The sequence below is a fragment of the Myxine glutinosa genome, chromosome 2 (assembly GCF_964187855.1).
Source record: "Myxine glutinosa chromosome 2, kmMyxGlut1.1, whole genome shotgun sequence".
In the NCBI taxonomy this organism is placed as follows: domain Eukaryota; kingdom Metazoa; phylum Chordata; class Myxini; order Myxiniformes; family Myxinidae; genus Myxine; species Myxine glutinosa.
In genome coordinates, this window is record NC_136262.1 from 170,646,840 (window position 1) to 170,669,476 (window position 22,637).

Here is a 22,637-nt window from a genome sequence, read left to right on the forward strand (position 1 = left end):
TCTGAAAAACAAACAACTAGACAAGCAGACAGAGGTGAAGATATATCCTTTGTCCACCTTTGGTGGTGGAGTAATTAATATTGTTACGGATCGCGGATTAGATGTTATTTACCGAGCGGTGGTATTGCCGCGACCTAACAATTCCCCCGATTCTTCCCCAACTCACCCGATTCCACCCGACGTTGACCAAGTCGCGCTATGCTAAATCAATGATTTGGAAAGGACACAACGACTGGGATAAATGAAACGACACAAGGGGTACAGTTCTCAAGACCTCCGGAGGAGGATATAATTGGTGGTGGAGAAAAGGGGTAGATTACAAGGTATGAGGTAAAGCACAGAAGAGATAGGCACTTAGACACAATCTTATCTATTCCCAGACAGACCACAGACAAACGGAACAAGACTGACTTACACAGGGATTGATGGCAGGGAAGGACAGGCAGTCGATAGCACAAGGTGCACCTTGGCTCAGGGACAGGATACAGCTCAGTCTTTGGGAGGTCTCTCGGCGCTCGGAGGGTGCGTCCTTTCTCCTTCAGCTCTGCGCGCATCTCACGTCACCTCCCTCTTCCTGCGCATGCTCAGCGGGGAGTGACACGCCCTCGGCTCGTTGGCTCCGCCCCAGATGGGATCGGTCCGCCGCTTCTATTGGGTGCGGGGGGTTACCGGGCTCCGCCCTTGACGAGGAGCTGACAGCGAGCCCCTACGTGGTAACCCCGTCGAGCACATGCTCGATGGCGGCTCGTTGGAAAGGCTTGGTGCCCTTTCAACACCCCCTACCAACCAAGCCGGAGTGAGGACGCACACTCCCCGCGCCGCCGCCGCTGTTGTTGTTGTTGTTGTTGTTGTACCATGAGGAAGAGCTGCGGGGAGGTATTGGGAGGTCCTAAACTTCCTAACGGTGCCATACAATCACATTCTGGTGCAACGAAGAGTCAGAATTAATGGAAACGAGTCCTTAACTGACATAGACTAAGAATAACTAGCAAGATGTCCTATAGTTGTCTACGTGAGATGCGGTGGACCTGGATGCGACATTTAATGGGGGAAATAGGGGGAGGTCGGGTCTACAGAGTGTTGTTTACAGGAAATGGGACTAGGGAATGGGGGATTGGGGATAGTTGGGAAGTATTGGGGAAATAGGGGAATATTTACAAGCGGATATGGATGGATGCCAATCTCATATCCGCAACAATATTATTGCTTACTGGAGGGTGGGAGGGGTTTTGACCCTTTAGCTTTCATTAAAATTAACCTTATTACTTATATCCTTTCGACCTCTTAGATTTAGACCCCTTTAATTTAAAGGTATAGAGGGGTTTAGACCCTCACGCTCCTAAGACTCTCAAAGCCCCAAACAACCCTCATACTCTTAAGACCTCTAACACCCCAAACCCATTAGAAAAGACCCTTCAGAACCAACCATAAGACCTCTCGACCCTGTTGGACCCATACAACCCCAAAGACATATAGACCCTGTTAGACCTTTTAAGACCTCTGTAGACCTATAGACCCCAATAGACACTGTTAAAACCTAGACCCCCAAGCCCTTATATACACCGTTGGACCCCTTTTACCTTAAAGACCTTTTCAACAATTTAGACCGATTCTCCCTTTGGACCTTTTATACCCTTCAGACCTTTTATTCCAGATTGCCAGACTTGTCGGCGCTGAGGAGGCTCTCTGAGAATTGCCAGAGAGATGTCCACTTTAACAAGGAAATGATCAGAAGAACCGATTGGAGCAGAAGAAGAGCAGCAGACATTTGCAGGGAAGTTTGTCATAATCAAGTCAAGAAGAGAAGATGCTCCTTTGACTGAGATCCCGGTCGGTAAATTGACAGATTGTGTCAGTCCCAGTGAGTCGCAGAAGTCCTTTGCTGAGGTGCTATGGCTGGTGAGAGAGGTACCCACACCCAGCCAGCTGGCATGATGATAGTTGAAGTTGCCACATATGAGGTAGAGAGAGTGGGGATGGGTGGATAGAAGTTGGTCCATGTTTTCAGACAGCGAAATGTAAATGGAGTCCTCACTGTTTGGATGGCTGTACAATACACATATGAACAAAAGGTGGGAGCGGAGAGGAAGCCATAGCCAGAGGTACTCCTGGGGGTGAGGTGGAGAGAGGGCAGTGCAGGGCGAGTGAGGAAGAGAGTTTTTGATAAAGATAGCCACCCCACCACCAGGATGAGGCTCAGGTCTATCATACCGGAGGAGGGAGTAACCAGGAAGAGATATTAAGGAATCGGAGACATCTTGGAGGAGGAAAGTTTCTGTTCAGAAGCAACCTGTATGGAGGGATCAGTCAGGTTTGAGCGAATTTGGATACATTTTGGCTTACTTCAGTGTGTCCCACATTTCACCCAAAAGGTGAGCTAGACATGAACTTTGATCCCGTGCTGTTGGTCTCTCACCTGGATGGTGCCCATAAGAAATCGCTTTTTATAAATCTCATTCAGAGACCTCTCAGAAAATACCATCAAACCTGATTACCTTAGACAAGATTAAAAACATATGATGATATATGTTTGCTCAGACGATAATGGAACTTCATAAGTTTTTTTTTTTTCAGCTGCTCATGCAAATAGGTTACCTGAATGAAGGATTCCCTGCTGACTTTACACCTTGAGGCAAATGGTTTAACAAGCAATCCTGATGATCATCGTCAATGCACCACACTTCCTTCGGAGCATCGGTGCTGCCGCTGCCGAAGTGCTTCTGGCCGGACAAGAGTTATTCTGGGTGCTTTGTCGTTACCTTGAGTTAGGGCAGGAATTTGTAATTTCTTAAGGTTGACCTAACTCACCTACCTTCGTCAACTACGTCAAAGGATCTTTAATGCCAGTCAATGATCCCATTCTATCGGGCAGGTCCTCCAGCTTAACGTCTTTCCAATGGATGGCCCGCACATTGGCCTTCCCTGTGAAACGCCATCAGGATGGCTTATAGGCCGGTCGGGATCTGAACCCATGCTTGACATCTCGAAGGCAAGTGCGCGTATCTACAAGCTATCCTGTCAGGCCAGCTATTGGAAATTATTTTTATATTCATGTTGTATCTTTATTGTAAGTGTAATTCTTTTTTTGCTTAACTTTTAAAATGGTTTTGGGCATCATTTGAATATGTTAGTCGAGATTGATTATCTTTCTAAAACATTATTAGCCTCACCGTTCCCGAAGGGACGGGATGGGCGGTTGTAATTGGTGTGCTCATGCGTGTGCACGCGTCCACGTCCGCATGCATCCGAGAGCATTTTCTTTGTTATAGATTATTCATTCCCACATCCACCGTAATCTATATACCCAGGCGAGACTGCTTTGTAATGTTTAGTCTTGTTTGGTTTGTTATTCTGAATTTGCAATTAGTTGCACCTTTGTTGGACAAAACAAAGGTTTTTCTGATTTTCCTTTGCCTGAGTATGGTATGTATCTATATTTATGTTTTTTACCATTAGTTTGTGAGATTAAAATTTCTTTGCTAGCAATACGAGAAAATAAAAATTGCACATTATGTTGGGAAGAAAGGAAAATGCTTTCTACAGTTCACTGAATCCATGAAGTTCCGATGCAATTGAAGAATACTGTTTCCTTTTTTTGTCCCCCGTCGCACAGCGTAGCGAAAGGGGGACTATGGCTTTCCCCTCCGTCCGTGTGTCCGTCCGTCCGTGCGGGTGTGCGTGTTTGTGTGCGTGCGGGCGTGCGTAAGCGCGTGCGTAAGCGAAGGACCGCATTCAAATTTGGTGTGTGGGTGCAACCCACGTCAAAATCCAAGATGGCCGCCGCCATGTATGTCTGATGCCATGTATGTCTGAACCTTGTGAGATGAATATCTTGAAAAATAAGCGAAGTACCAACGTCTAATTTGGTGTGTGGGTGTATCTCGGCATAAGGAAGAACGCTGTTGAAACTTGGGTCGCCACGTCAAAATCCAAGATGGCCGCCGCCATGTATGTCTGAACCTTGTGAGATGAATATCTTGAAAAATAAGTGAAGTACCAACGTCTAATTTGGTGTGTGGGTGTATCTTGGCATAAGGACGAACGCTGTTGAAACTTGGGTCGCCACGTCAAAATACAAGATGGCCGCCACCATATATATGTCTGAACCTTGTGAGCGAAATATCTTGAAAAATAAGCGAAGTACCAACTTCTAATGTGGCGTGTGGGTGTATCTAGGCACAAGGAAGAACGCTGTTTAAAATTGGGTCGCCACGTCAAAATCCAAGATGGCCGCCGCCATGTATGTCTGAACCTTGTGAGATGAATATCTTGAAAAATAAGCGAAATACCAACTTCTAATTTGGTGTGTGGGTGTATCTCGGCATAAGGAAGAACGCTATTGTAAATTGGGTCGCCACGTCAAAATCCAAGATGGCCGCCGCCATGTATGTCTGAAACTTGAGATGAATATCTTGAAAAATAAGCGAAGTACCAACTTCTAATTTGGTGTGTGGGTGTATCTCGGCATAAGGAAGAACGCTGTTTAAAATTGGGTCGACACGTCAAAATCCAAGATGGCCGCCGCCATGTATGTCTGAACCTTGTGAGATGAATATCTTGAAAAATAAGCGAAATACCAACTTCTAATTTTGTGTGTGGGTGTATCTCGGCATAAGGAAGAAGGCTATTGTAAATTGGGTCGCCACGTCAAAATCCAAGATGGCCGCCACCATATATATGTCTGAACTTTGTGAGTGAAATATCTTGGAAAAATAAGCAAAGTACCAACTTCTAATCTGGTGTTTGGGTGTATCTAGGCACAACGAAGAAGGCTATTGAAAATTGGGTCACCACGTCAAAATCCAAGATGGCCGCCGCCATGTATGTCTGAACCTTGTGAGCGGAATATCTTGAAAAATAAGCGAAGTACCAACTTCTAATCTGGTGTGTGGGTGTATCTAGGCATAAGGAAAAACGCCATTGAAAATTGGGTCGCCATGTCAAAAATCCAAGATGGCCACCTCCATGTATGTCTGAACCTTGTGAGCGAAATATCATATCATAGCATGTTTTCTGTGTCTTCCACTTTGTCAACTCGCATCACTTCACCGACGGGGGACCTAGGCGTAACGCTTGTTCATATAAAGTCAAGGCTCATGGAAGAGCTGGAACACAGAGCTGATTAGGCCGCAACAGGCCAAATGGAACAGTAGAGAGAGAAGGGCAAAACACATCAACAGCAGGGCGGAGGGACAAAATATATGGAGACGAACAAGCAAGGGATGCAGGTAATGTTGAGGCATGGGGAAGAATACAGAGAGTGGAGAATATGGATACTGAAGGAAACTCGGGAAGGAAAAAGTGGAATTTCAGTGTCGTAGGGAGTGGGGGAGGCGGGCGTGTTGGAGGGAGGGGGGGTGTTAGGGGGTGTTTGGAGGTGTTAGGAGGGAGGTGGTTTTCCAGGGGTATAAAAGATCATGGCTTTGAATTGGGGACGATCTGAGATGGTGGTGAATAGCTGTCTGGAAGACCTGGTGGGAATAATGAGATTGAAGAGTATGTGGAAGTTGGTTCCACAGGTAGGAAAAAAGAACAAATGAGTGGAGGTGAGCAGTCATCCTAGATTTAGGTAGTTTCACCAGAAGGGCGTTGATGGTGGACCATGTGTGCCCTGCGGAAACATTGGGGGAGGGAGGAGGGGAGGGGTGGACAAAGCACGGAAAAATCACGGAAAAAGTAGAGAGTGCAAGACCAGAAAGGAGGCGGTAGAAGTCAGGGAGACAACCGACCTGTCTGTGATGGGAAAGTGATAGTCCCATAAACTCGGCTTCATTGTGGGATATTCCAATGGTTTCCATGGCGTCAAGCTGAGAAAGATGAGGGGTCGGAGCCAGCACAGAGGCAAGCGCAATACTTTCCCAAGGTGTGACTGAAGGCCTTGTAGGTGGATGAGAGTACAGGTGTGCCAATGAAAGGACTTTGTATGATGGAGGATGCCCAGTCAGCGGCTGGCTTTGGAGCTTTGAAATGTGGTGTGCCCAAGAAAGATCATGGCTGATAGTGAGGCCCAGGAGTTTGAATTACTTAACTTCTTCGAGAGGATTGTTGAGAAAGTATATACAGTCGTTGGCCAAAAATATTGGCACCCTTGCACTTTCCTCGAACAATGCACCATATTTTCCAGAAAATTGTTGAAATTAATAAATCTTTTGATATTGTTACGTGGTCCTCCCGGTGACTACCTGGTCTCGGTGACCCCCGGACCGCGAGAGGAACTCCGCCAGAAAGATCTATTATTTATGCGCTTTCGTAACGCAATCAATATGAATTCCAGTCAATAAGAAACCCCACACCAAGGATCCGGAATAATCAATGATATATTCCCCGAGCAATCAACAACCATCGACAATCAACAATCAATATTACAAAGATGTAAACTCATCTACAATAGCTCTAAGATGGCCATCTTATCCATTCCTCACGTGAGCCCCACTCCCGACTCCCTCCATGGTCAATGTCTCTCACAATGTCTCCGTACTCCTGTAGTTCGATCTCCGCACGTGGGCGGTTGAACGGACCCTTCCTGACGTGCTTCCACCGTGCACGTCCCGTACCGGGAACAGCTGCTGCCGCGGACACCTCGGCAGCCCACCGAGGTCGGTGCTCGTGATCGCGGCTTCGGGGCTCGCAAAGCGTGCGAGGCCCAAGGCGCCTGCCGTGCGCGTCCTTGTAGACGGTGAGGCGAACTGTGCCGGACGCTTGGTTCCGTGCACGAACCCACGGCGACTTGACGTGTAAAAGGGTAGTTACACGTCCCGGTAACTCCTCTCGCCAGACGGGCTTTTAAACGCAGCTTTCCCCACGCTGCTCAATATCGATCCGGTCTTCTCGGCGCTGGGCGAGGAAGAAGAAGATCGCCGCTTCTCCCGGATCTCGTGTCTTTTCTTCTTCCGTTTCCGGTCTCCTTTTCCCCAGAAGGGCTCCTGACCCTTTAATCACAACAACCTTTAATCGACTACACATTAATAAGCAAAGACCTGAATAGTAATTCACATAAATCCACATAAATCCGTAACACTCCCCCCCTTCAAGAAAGAAAGTTTGAACCCAGCGAAAACTTTCTTTGCCGGCCAACTTTGATAAACCAATCAGATAACTCACACCCCCAAATCATCAGTTCCCCCCGGGCACAATTATCACTTAAAAATAAAGCAACAAAATTTCACAAAACCCCTAGATTAATTCCCTCTGGACCAAGCGTCAACCACTTCTAGTTTCTCTTGAATGACGGTTAAGAGGTGGTGACCAAAGCCCCAAAGTTACCTCTCGATAGCACTTTTTCGGGAGGCCCAGCTGAGTATTCCCTACATGGACGCCTTAAGGAATGTGGAGTTCACGGTTAGTCCGGGGAGGAAAGTTCATTACCTGGACGCCTTTAAGAACGTGGCGTTCACGGTTAGTCCATGTAGGAGCCCCGGCTCGGCGGCTCCACCGTATATAGTGCTTCAACTTCTCCAGACTCCTAACAGTTACGGTGGGACCCCTTGTCCCAGCCGTTACCTGACTGGCGGTCTCCTTCTCGGCCAGTGCTCTGACATTCATTCTTTCGGGAGGTGCCGTAACTCTGGGAGCCTCCATAGTAATATCGGCTGCTGCCAACCCCAAAACTACCGCCCAGTTGTCCTCTTCTGTAGACCTCTCGACGCCTACGAAATGCCTTCCCTACTGTTATGGTCCGACCCTCCAAATCCTTACCATTCCAATTCTTCTCTGCCTCTCTGGCGTCTTTTGTGCTTGCAAACGTGACAAAGCCGAACCCTCTTGACCGTTGCGTTTCCCTGTCTTTTACCACCCGCACTTCCACCAGCGGCCCATATCTGTTGAAGACAGAGGTCAGAACTTCTTCCTCTGTGTTGAAGTTCAGTCCCCCTACAAATAACTTGGAACTTTTGTCGCCATCCCGAGCTGGGGTGGTGTTATTTCCCCTGCGGGGCTCTTTACCCACCCTCGGGTTACCATAAATTTGCCCCCCGGCCAAATCATTCCCGATAATCACAGATACTCCCTCTACAGGAAGCGTGGCTTGTAAACCGACGGTGACCTGTCCTGACACCAAATCGGATTCCAAATGGATGACATGAAGTGGGGCACTAACACAGCCACCGATCCCTTGTAACCGAACACTATCACCAGTTGCGGTACTCTTTGACAATGGCAAAATGCCTTCAAGCATTAAGGATTGATGGGCTCCTGTGTCCCTCAATACCCTAACAGGTCTTGGGTTAGTCAAGTCTCCCTCGAGTGAGACAAACCCCTCATAAATAAATGGTTGGTAACTCTTCTGTGGGCGATTTCTTACTCTAGCCATCGCATTCGGAGTTGTAATAGTCGGACTCCGCTCTGGGTTGTCCCTTTTCATGAGGTAACAACTGGACATCAAGTGTCCAGGTTTTTTGCAAAAGGCGCAAGTAGGCCCGGAGGAAAAACTCATGGTCTGCCTCGGGCCCCCCGGGAAATAAGTGTGTCTTGGGCCCGTAGCCCTCTGATTTCGAACAGTTGGGGTATCCGCGTTGTCCCCATAAGCCTCTCGAGGCCGCCGCCATGTATTGTCGTTCTCCGCACCGGATGTTCCATAACTCCCCTGCTGAAGTCTAGGTGAGGAGCTAGGTGTGTGGACCCCTATCCGGTGTGTTAAGGCATAATCATCTGCCATGGTGGCTGCGTCCCACAACTTTGGTACTTTCTTTTCCTGCAGGTACACTTTGATGTCCTCGTGGACACACTGTTGAAATTCCTCCGCCAGCATCAGGTCACGCAATGCTTCGAAGTCGTTCCCGACTCCTTTCGACTCACACCACCGATCAAACATGTTTTCTTTCACTCTGGCAAACTCCACATGGGTCTCACTCTCCCTCTTCCTGGCATTCCTGAATTTTTGCCGGTAAGCTTCAGGAACCAACTCGTAGGCTTTGAGGATGTGCTTCTTCAATACCTCATAATCTGCACATTGGTCCATTGGTAGCGCCGAATAAATCTCTTGAGCTTTTCCCACCAGCACACTTTGCACTAGTATGGTCCAGGCATCCTCCGGCCAGTTTAACTGTCGAGCCACTTTCTCAAAGTGTGGAAAAAATTTAGCGACTTCCTTTTCACTGAAGGGTGGAACCAGCCTCACATGTCTGTCCACATCCCAGGTGTTCTGGCTAGGTGTCGACCCCGTCCGCAAGGGTGGTACCTCTCCCCGTTCTCTCATTAACTCCAGCTCCTTGAATTTAATTTCTTGCTGAAGCGCCATGTCACGTTCCTTTAATTCCCTTTCCGCTTTTCTCTCCTCTGCTTCGAGTTCCCTTGCAGCTCTCCTCTCCTTTGCTTCTGCTTTCCTTTCCTCTGTTTTCATCCTTTCTAACCTTTCCTGGAGTTCTCGTTCCACTCTCCTTTCTTCTTCTGCTCTTTCCTTTTCTGCTTTCCTTTCTTCTTCTTTGATCCATTCCTGGCTCCGTAATTGCAACTCCAGTTTCCGGAGCTCAACGTCTTCTGGTTCTTCGGGTAGCCACTCCCAGGCTAACTCGTCCCATGTTCCTAATCCCACCATAGATTGTATCACCGTGGTCTGCAACTCTGCCTTCCTCAAATTAGTTCGGACCTCCAAGTTAAAATGTTTGGCCAATTTCAAGAGGTCCGACTTTAGTAACGCTCGGAACTGTGCCTCACTCGGGGTTACCGCAAAGTTCTGTGCCACAAACGCCATGGTGCCTATCGTTAACACCTGTTAACCTTCACCCAAGACTTTACCCCCAATTTCCCCAAAAATTTACCACTTAATACTTAATTAATAAATTTTAATTAATAAAAATATTATTTTATTATTTTATACAATTTTAGATCCCGGACGTAGACCCAATTGCGAATCCGCAAATCGTAATGTGGATGAGCCCCCAATTCTGTTACGTGGTCCTCCCGGTGACTACCTGGTCTCGGTGACCCCCGGACCGTGAGAGGAACTCCGCCAGAAAGATCTATTATTTATGCGCTTTCGTAACGCAATCAATATGAATTCCAGTCCATAAGAAACCCCACACCAAGGATCCGGAATAATCAATGATATATTCCCCGAGCAATCAATAACCATCGACAATCAACAATCAATATTACAAAGATGTAAACTCATCTACAATAGCTCTAAGATGGCCATCTTATACATTCCTCACGTGAGCCCCACTCCCGACTACCTCCATGGTCAATGTCTCTCACAATGTCTCCGTACTCCTGTAGTTCGATCTCCGCACGTGGGCGGTTGAACGGACCCTTCCTGACGTGCTTCCACCGTACACGTCCCGTACCGGGAACAGCTGCTGCCGCGGACACCTCCTCGGCAGCCCACCGAGGTCGGTGCTCGTGATCGCGGCTTCGGGTCTCGCAAAGCGTGCGAGGCCCAAGGCGCCTGCCGTGCGCGTCCTTGTAGACGGTGAGGCGAACTGTGCCTGACGCTTGGTTCCGTGCACGAACCCACGGCGACTTGACGTGTAAAAGGGTAGTTACACGTCCCGGTAACTCCTCTCGCCAGACGGGCTTTTAAACGCAGCTTTCCCCACGCTGCTCAATATCGATCCCGCTCTTCTCGGCGCTGGGCGAGGAAGAAGAAGATCGCCGCTTCTCCCGGACCTCGTGTCTTTTCTTCTTCCGTTTCCGGTCTCCTTTTCCCCAGAAGGGCTCCTGACCCTTTAATCACAACAACCTTTAATCGACTACACATTAATAAGCAAAGACCTGAATAGTAATTCACATAAATCCACATAAATCCGTAACAATATCCACTTTTGTATTTATTTTTATTGCAGTGGAACAAAACAAAAAAAGCTGAAAAAATTACTACATCTTAGCTTATTCCATAAAGAAATCCTAAAATAGCCCGGACAATATTATTGGCACCTTTTAGAAGTTGTTAGAAATAATTAGATTTCAAGCAGGTGATTCTCCTTCACTTTGGAATTTTATTTACCTGTGGTGAGTTGCAGGTGCCTGCAATATATAAATCACTCATTCATCCAGTTTGAATGGGGAAAAGGAGTCATTCTGCTGTTTTGTGTCACTGTGTGTACCACAATGAGCATGGAGAAAAGAAAGAAAACCAGAGAATTGTCTGAGGAGGTCAGACACAAAATTGTAGCCAAGCATGGACAATCTCAAGGCTACAAGTCCATCTCCAGAGACCTTGATGTTTCTGTGTCCACCGTACGCAATGCTATCGGGAAGTTTAAGGCACATGGTACTGTAGCCACCCTCCCTGGACGTGGCCGCAAGAGAAAACTTGATCGAAGATTGCAGCGAAGGATTTTTTTATTTTTTTTTGTATACAAGATCGAGGCTTGTGTCAGAGCTAAAATTGTTCAAATGGTGGAGAAAGCACTAATATCAACTGCCAAACAGATTCAAGCTGACCTTCGGACACAAGGTATGACAGTTTCAACTCGCACCATCCATTGCCATCTCAATGAAAGGGGGTTCTATGGTAGGAGACTCAGGAGGACCCCACTGCTGAGAGAGAGACATAAGAAAGCCCAACTGGAGTTTGCCAAAACACACATGAACAAGCCAAAATCCATTTGGGAGAATGTCCTATGGACAGATGAGACCAAATTGGAGCTTTTTGGTAAAACACATCATCTCTATGTTTACAGAAAACAAAACCAAGCCTTCAAAGAAAAGAACACCTCTACAGTCAAACATAGACGAGGTTCAGTGCCTTGAATGTGTGCACGGCGTCCTTAAATCAGGAGATTACCAAGGCATTTTGGAGCACAATGTTCAATCCAGTGTCAGAAAGCTGGGTCTCCGTCGAAGGTCATGGGTCTTGCAGCAGGATAATGACCCCGAACACACTTCAAAAAACACCCAGGAATGGTTCAAGACAAAACGCTGGATTGTTCTGAAGTGGCCAGCAATGAGTCCAGATCTAAATCCCATTGAACACAGGTTGCTTCTGACAATCCAGACTTGATCTGCTTAACAGAGACATTCCTCCTTCAAGATGTCTCTGATTCCTTAATATCTCTTCCTGGTTACTCCCTCCTCCGGTATGATAGACCTGAGCCTCGGCCTGGTGGTGGGGAGGCTATCTTTATCAAAAACTCTCTTCCTCACTCTCCTTGCACTGCCCTCTCTCCTCACCCCCAGGAGTACCTCTGGCTACGGCTTCCTCTCCGCTCCCACCTTTTGTTCATATGTGTTCTGTACCGTCCCCCAAACAGTGATGACTCCATCTACATTTCACTGTCCGACAACATGGACCAACTTCTATCCACTCATCCCAACTCTCTCTTCCTCATATGTGGTGACTTCAACTGTCATCATGCCACCTGGTTGGGTGTGGGTTCCTCTCTCACCAGTCATGGCACCTCAGCAAAGGACTTCTGTGACTCACTGGGATTGACACAATCTGTCAATTTCCCAACCCGGATCTCAGCCAATGGAGTATCTTCTCTTCTAGACTTGGTTATGACAAACTTCCCTGCTAATGTCTGCTGCTCTTCTTCTGCTCCAATCGGTTCTTCTGATCATGTGCTTGTCAAAGTGGACATCTCTCTGGCCATTCTCAGAGAGCCTCCTCAGCGTCCACGAGTCTGGCATTTCACTCAGGCCGACTGGGATGGTCTTCAAGCAGCCATCAATCGTCTGGATTGGTCTCCCATCTCCACTGCCTCTGACATCAATTCTTCCTGGGAATTCTTCCAAAGCAAACTGATCTCTCTCATGCACAGATTTATCCCATCTCGCCTTCAGTTGTCTTACCCTTCCTCCCGTCCATGGTACACTGAATCTTGTGGTGAGGCAGTTGCCCTGAAACAACTTGCCTTTGCCTCTTGGAAGGCTAATCCAACTGAAGGCAATCTCAGTTCCTTCCACCAAGCTCGGAACAAGTGTGTGTCTACCCTCAGGAGTGCCAGGAAGCACTATCTCTCCTCACTCAAGAATGAACTCTCAAACCTGTCTCCTTCCTCCAAATCCTGGTGGCGTCTGGTCAAATCCGTTTCTGGTGTTTGTTCCCCCTCCATCCCCTCCCTTACCTCAAATGGCCACACAGTTGACATCGCACGTGACAAAGCCGAATGCCTCAACTCTGTGTTTGCCTCAAAATCCTTAGTCCCAAACCCATCTCTCTCTGTTCCCACCTTTCCCAGTCGAACCCAACTGCTCCTGGACTCTGTGTCCTTCTCTCCTGACAAGGTGGAGGAGTTTTTGTCAAACCTCGACTCTGATTCTGCAACTGGACCAGACGGCATCAGCCCACGGGTCCTAAAATCCTGCTCTGCCGCTCCATCTCACCCTCTCTCTGTTCTTTTCACCCTATCTTTTGCTCAAGGTCATCTGCCAGCATCCTGGAAATCAGCAAACATTACCGCTTTACACAAAAAGGTGCAAAAACAGATCCTTGCAACTACAGACCAATCAGCCTGCTCCCACGTATCAGCAAAGTCATGGAAATCCATCATTGCTTCGGATATGAAATCTTTCCTCTTCTCCAATGGCTTGATCTCTGATCATCAATTTGGTTTCAGACCAGGTCACTCTACTCTGGACATGCTGCTTCTGCTGTCTCAACAATGGATGGAGGTCCTCAATGCCAAACAGGAAATCAGAGCTGTCTCCCTTGACATATCACGTGCCTTCGATACGGTCTGGCACCCAGCTCTGCTCACCAAACTCTCCTCCTATGGTATCCATGGAAATCTCCATGCATGGCTTGCGGACTTCCTCTCTGGTCGTAGTCAACGTGTGGCCCTGAATGGATTTCTCTCATCTCCCCTTCCTGTTCAGGCTGGAGTTCCCCAAGGCAGTGTGCTGGGCCCTGTTCTTTTTCTGGTCTTTATCAATGATCTCTCCGACTCTCTGGAAAATCCTCTCTATCTCTTTGCTGATGACTCCACTCTCTGCCGCTCCATGCCTCTTCCCTCAGATCGGCAGTCTGCAGCCTCCTCACTCTGAAGACCTGGACAAAATCACAGACTGGTGAAACAAGTGGAACATGTCTTTCAATCCTGACAAATCTCACACTCTTACTATGTCTCTCCGAAAAGATCGACTGGACAACCCTCCCATCTACTTTCTCAACAATCCTCTCCAAGAAGTTCTGTCGCTCAAGCTTTTGGGTCTCACTATCTGCCATGATCTTTCTTGGGAAAACCACATTTCCAAGCTGGCCTCCAAAGCCAGTCGCCGACTGGGCATCCTGCATCGTGCGAAGTCCTTCCTAGGCACACCTGAGCTCCTCACCACATACAAGGCTTTCATCCGCAGCTCAATGGAATACTGTTCTCCCCTATGGGCTGGTGCTCCTGCCTCACACCTGGCTCGGCTTCACGCTGTTGAATCCAAAGTTTTCAGAATCATTGGAATCTCCCGCGATGAAGCTATCTCTGAGGGCCTTTCACTCACTCACCGCAGGCAGGTAGGTGGTCTTTCTGTCTTCCACCGACTCCTCTCCGGCCTTGCTCCCCCAGCTCTCTCTGTGCTCTGTCCCCCAAATATTCCTACAGGTCGCACAAGATCTGCCAGCCACCCTCTGATGGTTAAACTGCCGAAATCTCGGCTCTCTGCTCACCTTCACTCTTTCATACCTCTTTTCTCCCGCCTCTGGAACAAACTCCCACACTCACTTCAATCACACTCCTCCCTCCAGGTCTTTAAAACAGCTGTTCACCACCATCTCTTATCTTCCATTCTTCCCCCATCCAAAACCTTGATCTTTTCTACCCCCACTAATTCACCCCAGATCCACCTTGTTTGAAATTACAACTTCTTTCCTGGAAGTCCTGGCAGTGTCCATGTTTTATACCTCTCCCACCCCCCCCCCCCCTGCCCATGCCTCCCCCCCAAAGCCCTCTCCCTCCCACAGTTCTCTCGATGTCTCCATGTCTCTCGGTCCCTGCTCTCAAATGTTGTGTTTGTGTCCTTCCCCCTCTCTCCCCATCTTGTCTACCGCTCCCGATGTTATTTGTTTAATGTGTCTGTTTGTCTTTCTGTGTGATTAATGTTCGCTCTTTCACGAGCCTCGATGTTGTATACAAAAAAAAAAAAAAAACCTTTGGGGAGTCTGAAAACAGCAGTTGGGAGAAGGCACCCATCAAATCTGGGAGAATTGGAGCAGTTTGCGCAAGAAGAGGGCCAAACTGCCAGTAGAGAGGTGTAGGAAGCTCATTCATGGCTATAGGAAGCGCTTGACTGCAGTTATTTTGTCCAAAGGCTGTGTTACCAAATATTAAGTCTAGGGTGTCAATAATTTTGTCAATGCCATTTCTTTTTATTCTCTGATTTAAAAGGATATATTAAGTTTTGAATCAAAAAGAAAGGTTCTGTAATATTAACAGTTAAATAAAGAATTGTGGAGACCACAAACTTTTGTCAATTACAACTTGTTTTTAGACAAAATTGTGAGTTATTTGACTGTAGAAGGGTTAGCCAGACTGGTTTGCCAAACATAAATAGTAGTTTTAGTTTATTTGGCTGAGTGCTCTTCTTCTTGTGAGATGGCTCTGATATCTGGTTTGCAATAATGAGTTTGCTGTATTTTTCCAGTTGAAAACTAAATCTCAATTTTGAACAGGAAGAACTTTTTGGTTATTTTGCAGCTTGATTAGATAGGTTTGACACTTTTGTTATTGCTCTCTTCTAGGCTTACTTGTAGGAACGCTTGACGTGGTGCTGGATTCTAGTGCTCGAGCTTCTCCATTTCGCATTTTGCACCAGACCTCTGAATCGCAAATATATTGGGCCATTGCAAGTGGTAAGTTTCACGGAAATGCTTGAGTGCTGAGTTTTACTTTTCAAAGGCACGGATGCCTTCCAGTTGTACGCATATACATTGCTGTAAAATGTTGAACATCTCGGAGGTGGCTCACAGTGAAATGGGTTGCAGAATTTTTGCGTTGGGGTAATGCTTGCAAGTAAGCTGAGAAAGTGGAACGCAATGTACCAGGTTGGAATGTTGGTCACTTTTGTACCAAACAACCCTCACACAAACACGAAGGTGCCTTATTCCTATCCCTCTTCCTGGTTGCTTACCTCCAGGGGGATCTCGCCAAGAGGTTACTGAACATTGGCACTGGCTGGAGCAAAACTTGCTGCAGACCCTTTCTGTCTTTGAGACGGATGAGGATACCACAGAGTTTGTCAAGGGCAAGGTTCAGGTGAGTGTTTCACTGAGAATTATCTTCCATGCCTCATGATGATTAATAATAACTAGAAAGAACAATCAGAGATTGCAGACCATTCCCAGGATGTGTTTTCAGTGTTTTCTTTAAGGCTTTTGTGTTAAAAAAAATATGGCAGCCGAACCACGTGACCGATGATGTCATCATTTTTTTTTTTTCTCCACCAATTTATCCCTAGATGACGCTCAAGAAATTTCATCTTTATCGGATGAAGTTTTGTACTTGTCTAATTATGATGTCATAATGGAGGCACCTATGACATCATTAACATATGAAGTATGGTGCAACGTTTTTCGTTTTCTCCAACATGGCGCCCATACCACGTAACATATGACGTCATAATTATCATTAAAAAATTATACAGCTGGAGTTGCACCTATGGTGAAAATTTCCTGTCAATTGGACCAACGGTTGCAGAAAAAATCATATTTATTCTGTGCGGACAAACAAACAAATGAAAAATCGGTCAGAGACCGAGGACTTGCCGGAATGTACTTTTTTTCAGCCATTTTGGACAAATATGGCGGTTGAACCACGTGACCGATGATGTCTTCATTAACATATTTTATTCCCCATGGAGAGTTCTTTACAATGAGCCATGTCTCAATTTTTTCTATTCAGCACTTTCGGAGATATATAGGTGCTAGGTTTTTCGTTTTTTTCCAAGATGGCGGCCGAACCACGTGACCGATGATGTCATCATTAACATATTTTATTCCGCATGGAGAGTTCTTTACAATGAGCCACGTCTCAATTTTTTCTATTCAGCACTTTCGGAGATATAGAGGTGCTAAGTTTTTCGGTTTTTCCAAGATGGCGGCCGAACCACGTGACCGATGACGTCATCATTAACATATTTTATTCCCCATGGAGAGTTATTTACAATGAACTATGTCGCAATTTTTTCTATTCAGCACTTTCGGAGATATAGAGGTGCTAGGTTTTTCGGTTTTTCCAAGATGGCGGCCGAACCACGTGACCGATGACGTCATCATTAACATATTTTATTCCCCATGGAGAGTTCTTTACACTGAGCCATGTCTCAATTTTTTCTATTCAGCACTTTCGGAGATATGGAGGTGCTAAATCTTTCGGTTTTTCCAAGATGGCGGCCGAACCACCGGACCGATGATGTCATCATTAACATATTTTATTCCTCATGGAGAGTTCTTTACAATGAGCCATGTCTCAATTTTTTATATTCAGCACTTTCGGAGATAGAGGTGCAAAGTTTTTCGGTTTTTCCAAGATGGCGGCCGAACCACGTGACTGATGACGTCATCAATTGGGCACAGTATATTAGAGGGCAAGACAAATATGTGTGCAAAATTTGGCGATTCTACGTGCAATGGTGTAGACGTAGTGCTGCAAACAGACAGACAGACAAACGAACAGATCACAACATACTTGCCGGAATCTTTTCCGGCAAACATGAGCTGGAAAAGCTTAACATGAGCTTAACACGGAATCTTTTCCGGCAAGTAAGAAACCAACGGATCAACATACTTGCCGGAATCTTTTCCGGCAAGTAACAAACAAACAAACGGATTCAAATGCAATACCCTCTCAGGCGAGGGTAATAATATATAATAATTGTACCTGTTTTGTGACTTTTGCCCTTGGGAGGGGGAGGGAGGAAACAGTTACACAGAATACTATATCACCATACTGTAGATTGAGTTCCTAGTTCAAACTAACTTTGCCCAAGACTGCGACCTGACCTTTTGAACCCTGAGCTCCTTGGACTTTCGGCTCCCTCACCCTGAGCTCCTGGGAGAAATATCACGAAAAAGTTTAGATTTGTTTTATTTCATTTTTCTGCCTGTAAAAATGTTTTTCCTCGTCCTGCAATTAGAGATAAATGATATTTTGAAATATAGACTGTCTTACTTTCTTTTGCGAGTTTATCGCCAGTACTCCACTCTGTGGTGCCAGTCAAACAAGCAGTTATTGCCCGGCTTTCCCACACACAAGAACTATCCACAAAAACCTCCCTTGCACTTCCTGGGCAATTAGCGGCGACGTATATCGAAGATTAGCTGTCATATAACGGAGCCGCTAATTTCTCAGGAAGTTTCTCATTTTATGTTTGTAAACAAGAGAAAATGAGTCTCAGACCATGTATAAAACGAGCTCCATTACGAGCCTTTGGACCATGGAATAAATAAATAAATATAAAAAACATTTGGCGACCGGTAAACCAGCCGCTAGGGTTCAAAGGGTGAGGTACTTCTTCCTCTCAGGTCTTCACTTGCACTGTGGCAGTGTACATGTGAATATCGTAAGTCACCTCATCACGAGTGGGGGAGGGGAGGTTGTGACCATGACCTGAACCCTGGGTACCACCAACACGTATGCAAAATTTGATGGTGATCGGTCCAAATACTTGGCGGAGATTGGTTCATAAAAGTCCCGAGACGGGGCGATGTCTCTTAACGAGGCAGGTTGGCATTGAATCCAAAACATTGGTGTTTGATGGACATTTCCTAATTATTCTCTTCAATTCAACCTCATTTGCAGAAACAAAGTGAGTGAAACTCCAATCATTCCTTCACTCTTTCATTCCCCTTTTCTCCCGCCTCTGGAACAAGCTCCCCCACTCCCTTCAATCCCACTCCTTCCTCCTCCCACTCCTTCCCCCATCCAAAACCTTGATCTTTTCTACCCCTGCTAATTCACCCCAGATACATCTTTTTTTTTTTTTTTTTTTTTTTTGAAATTCCAACTTCTTTCCTGGAAGTCCTTGCAGTGTTCATATGTTTTATACCTCTCCCACCTCCCCCAAAGCCCTCCCCCTCCCACATTTCTCCCGTTGTCCCTGCTCTCAAATGTTGTGTTTGTGTCCTTCCCCCTCTCCCCCTCTCCCCCTCTCCCCATCTTGTCTGCCGCTCCCCTTATTTTTTGTGTTTTGTGTGTCGCTTTGACTTTTTGTGTGATTAATGTTAGCTCTTTCACGAGCCTCGATCTTGTATACAAAAAAAAAAAAAAAAACCAGAACGGCACTCAGTCGAGAGCATACCTCTGCCTGGTTGACCATATCACTCAATGGTGAAGAATCACTTTAAAAATTTCAACTGTCTGGATCCGGATCCGGATCTTCACCTAAATTGAATCGATTCTTGTCACACACACAACCTGTCCAACAAGTTTCGTCCAAATCCATCCATAACTTTTTGAGATATCCTGCTATGTATAGTTTTTGGCCCCATCTCCCAATGGTGAAGAATCGACTTTAAAATTAAATAACTCTTATATCCGAATCCATATGCAGATCTTCACCAAAATCGAATCGCATCGTCCTTTTCGCACACACAACCAGTCCACCAAGTTTCGTCCAAATCCGTCCACAACTTTTGAAGATATCCTGCTATGTTATGTGTTTTGCGCTATCACCCAATGGTGAATAATCACTTTAAAAATTCTAGTAGCCGGATCTGAATCGGGATCTTCACCAAAATCTAATCATTTCGTCCTTGTCACATATGCTACATCTCTGCCAAATTTCGTCCGAATCCGTCCACAACTTTTTGAGATATTTTGTTCACAAACGGACAAACAGACAGACGGGGGTGAAAACATAACCTCTATCCACCTTTGGTGGCGGAGGTAAATACACCAAACCAGGAACCGAAACTTGATTGGGTGATTGGAGTGTAATCCAGACCTTACCTGATCTTATCTACTTCACTCACAAAGTAATGTGAAAAGTCATTTGCTCGATCAGGTGGATCACTACATTCAGGAACAACTTTTCTTCCAACATGAAGCAATTGAAGACCATAGAATTATAACCAGGCTAAGTCACTTTTTTTTTTTTTCCCCGTTTATCACGTTTTTCACGTTTTTCAAAATATTTTGCACGTTTTTCTCGAATTGACTAAAAGGTGACTTAGCCTGGTTATAATTCTATGGTCTTCAATTGATTTACAGTGCTGTGCACTGTGCAGTTGTACATGTATTTAGGCATTACAATGAGTTTTTCATCATAATAATCTTTCTTGGCATCCGAAACAGTCTCGCAAACATTCTATTGGGGTTTGATGAACTTCCTGTAGTCAGCATCTGATGTCATCTTGTGCCATAATCGCTCAGAGCGTTGTCGAGCTCGGCGAGGTTCCTTTACATCGTCGTCATGCCAGTTAGGTTTGAGATGTACAGAGGCCTTCCCGATTGTCGCAGGAGCCCGTGCACCCAGAACTTCACGGCAGCCTTCAATGTTTTTCTGGACAAGATAATTTGCACAATAGTCATAGCTTTCCAGTATTAATCCCAGTTTAGTCGCTGGATTAATGGACAAATTTTCATGATCAATTCATTTGTACTTTCGTAGAACAAACACATTTCGCAAGTGCCGGTCCACAGTGCACCATGGAGTGATCAGTGATAGATTTTTTTTATCAGCATGACATAATTGCATCAGAGTCACAAGATCGAGGATATGTCCCAAGCGATGTGTAGATCCATGCACCAGATGTGCACAGTTCAAAGAAGACAAATTGTGTTGAACCTTCTCACCTCTTGCTTTGTGGGGCAGTCGATATGGAGGTTGAAATCACCCATGACAATCAATCGGTCTCCCTGGCAGCAGGTCAGCACAACTTTTAAGTAACTCCTCAAACTCCTCCAGAAACTCTGCCAACTTCAAGGAATTTGATAAGGGAGGTCTATAAATCACCAAAACATTGACTTGTCCCTTGGATATTCGAGCATACTCCAATGATCTAGTTGATAGTAGAACATCAGTCCTCGGCCTAAGCTTCAGGCTTGACCTGTAGATGGCAGCAATCCCTCGACTATGGCTTTGGGTTTCCCATGGAACACGAAGAACTTAAAAAACCAGATGGACATCTCTCTCCAAGTACAACATTATCTTCCTTTTACCTCCTCCACCAAGGACCTCGGTTATCTATGTTTGGACCCCTGTTTGTTTGTTACTTGCAAAATCGAAGATTTTTCAAGTATATTGCTCGGTTGTTTGTGGTTCTGTCTGTCTGTTTGTTACTTGCAAAATCGAAGATTTTTCAAGTATACACAAATAATTAAGTTAAGCACCCCTACACAACGAATTAAGGTAAGCACCCCCTAATATATATTCTTTGTGTATATGTATACATTGGCATATATTCTAAGGTATGTGAGATCAAATAATGATCGGTATGACATTAGCAATTATCCATTGATGAAATTGAGTGATCAAAGTGAAAAAATGTGATTGGTTGAGTCAGTGATCCGATCACGTGGGTCCTACACACGTTATTGACGCAAAGATCGCTAGAGGTCTTCTCAGAACAATGACTGTACGTTAGAAAACATAAACGTCATCCACACTGTCCGTGATGGACCTATAGCTCCATACTTAAATTGAGGTGAAAATATGCCTAACATTCCCAAAAAATTTCACCTTAAATTATTCAGAATAAAATATTGAAAACGGCATGATTGTTATGTTTTTATGTGACCATAATATCACTTCTCCAGAAAATATAGCAATATCATGGGTATATTACACTGTTTTGACGACAACAAACTTGTAATGTGCGAGGTTGTAAAAAAACGGGGGGGGGGGGGTGCTTAACTTAATTCTTTGTGTATATATTGGTCGGTTGTGTTTGTGACTCTGTTTGTTTGTTTGCTTGTTTGTTTGCTTGTTTGTTTGTCACCGGCCTACAGGTCACAATTTTCAACCGATCTTCACCAAACTTCACCAAATGGTAGAGTTGGTCAAATGCCAGAAGCCTATTGTTTTTGGGGTCAATAGGTCAAAAGGTCAACATAGGCCAAAGGTCACCAAATTTGCTAAATTTCTAAAATCCCCAATTTTCATCCGATTGACTTGACATTTGAAGACCACTTGCATATCTGGTCACTGAATTCAACCACTAAGTAATTTTGAGGTCAACATAGGCCAAATGGTCAACATAGGCCAAATTTCTAAAATTCTCAATTTTCATCCAATTGACTTGAAATTTGGAGAGGACTTGCATTGAATTCAACCACCAAGTATTCTTGAGGTCAACATAGGCCAAATGGTCAACATAGGCCAAATTTCTAAAATCCTCAATTTTCATCCAATTGACTTGAAATTTGAAGAGGACTTGCATATCTGGTCACTGAATTCAACCACCAAGTATCTTTGAGGTCAACATAGGCCAAAAGGTCAACATAGGCCAAATTTCTAAAATCCTCAATTTTCATCCAATTGACATGAAATTTGAAGAGGACTTGCATATCTGGTCACTGAATTCAACCACCAAGTATTTTTGAGGTCACCATAGGCCATCATGTCAAATTGAAAACTTTTGGGGGAGGGCGTATTTTGCAAGTATCATGCTACGCATGACGTTTTCTTGTTTGTTTGTCTGTCTGTTTGTCTGTTTGTTTTTTCACCGGCCTACAGGTCCCAATTTTCAACCGATCTTCACGAAACTTCACCAAATGGTAGAGTTGGTCAAAAGCAAGAAGCCTATTGTTTTTGGGGGCAATAGGTCA

At 45.5% G+C, this 22,637-nt stretch overlaps 1 protein-coding gene across 3 annotated transcripts in view; it reads left to right on the top strand.

Moving 5' to 3' along the window:
* The window catches only part of LOC137421081 (TBC1 domain family member 9), a 299,349-nt gene that overhangs the window by 2,456 nt on the left and 274,256 nt on the right, over window positions 1-22,637 (top strand). For all 3 annotated transcript variants that reach the window (XM_068106775.2, XM_068106773.2, XM_068106774.2), the window contains exons 2-3: window positions 15,611-15,721; window positions 16,006-16,124. In XM_068106775.2, coding sequence (XP_067962876.2) covers window positions 15,611-15,721; window positions 16,006-16,124 — 230 coding nt within the window. The remainder of the gene's footprint in view (window positions 1-15,610; window positions 15,722-16,005; window positions 16,125-22,637) is intronic.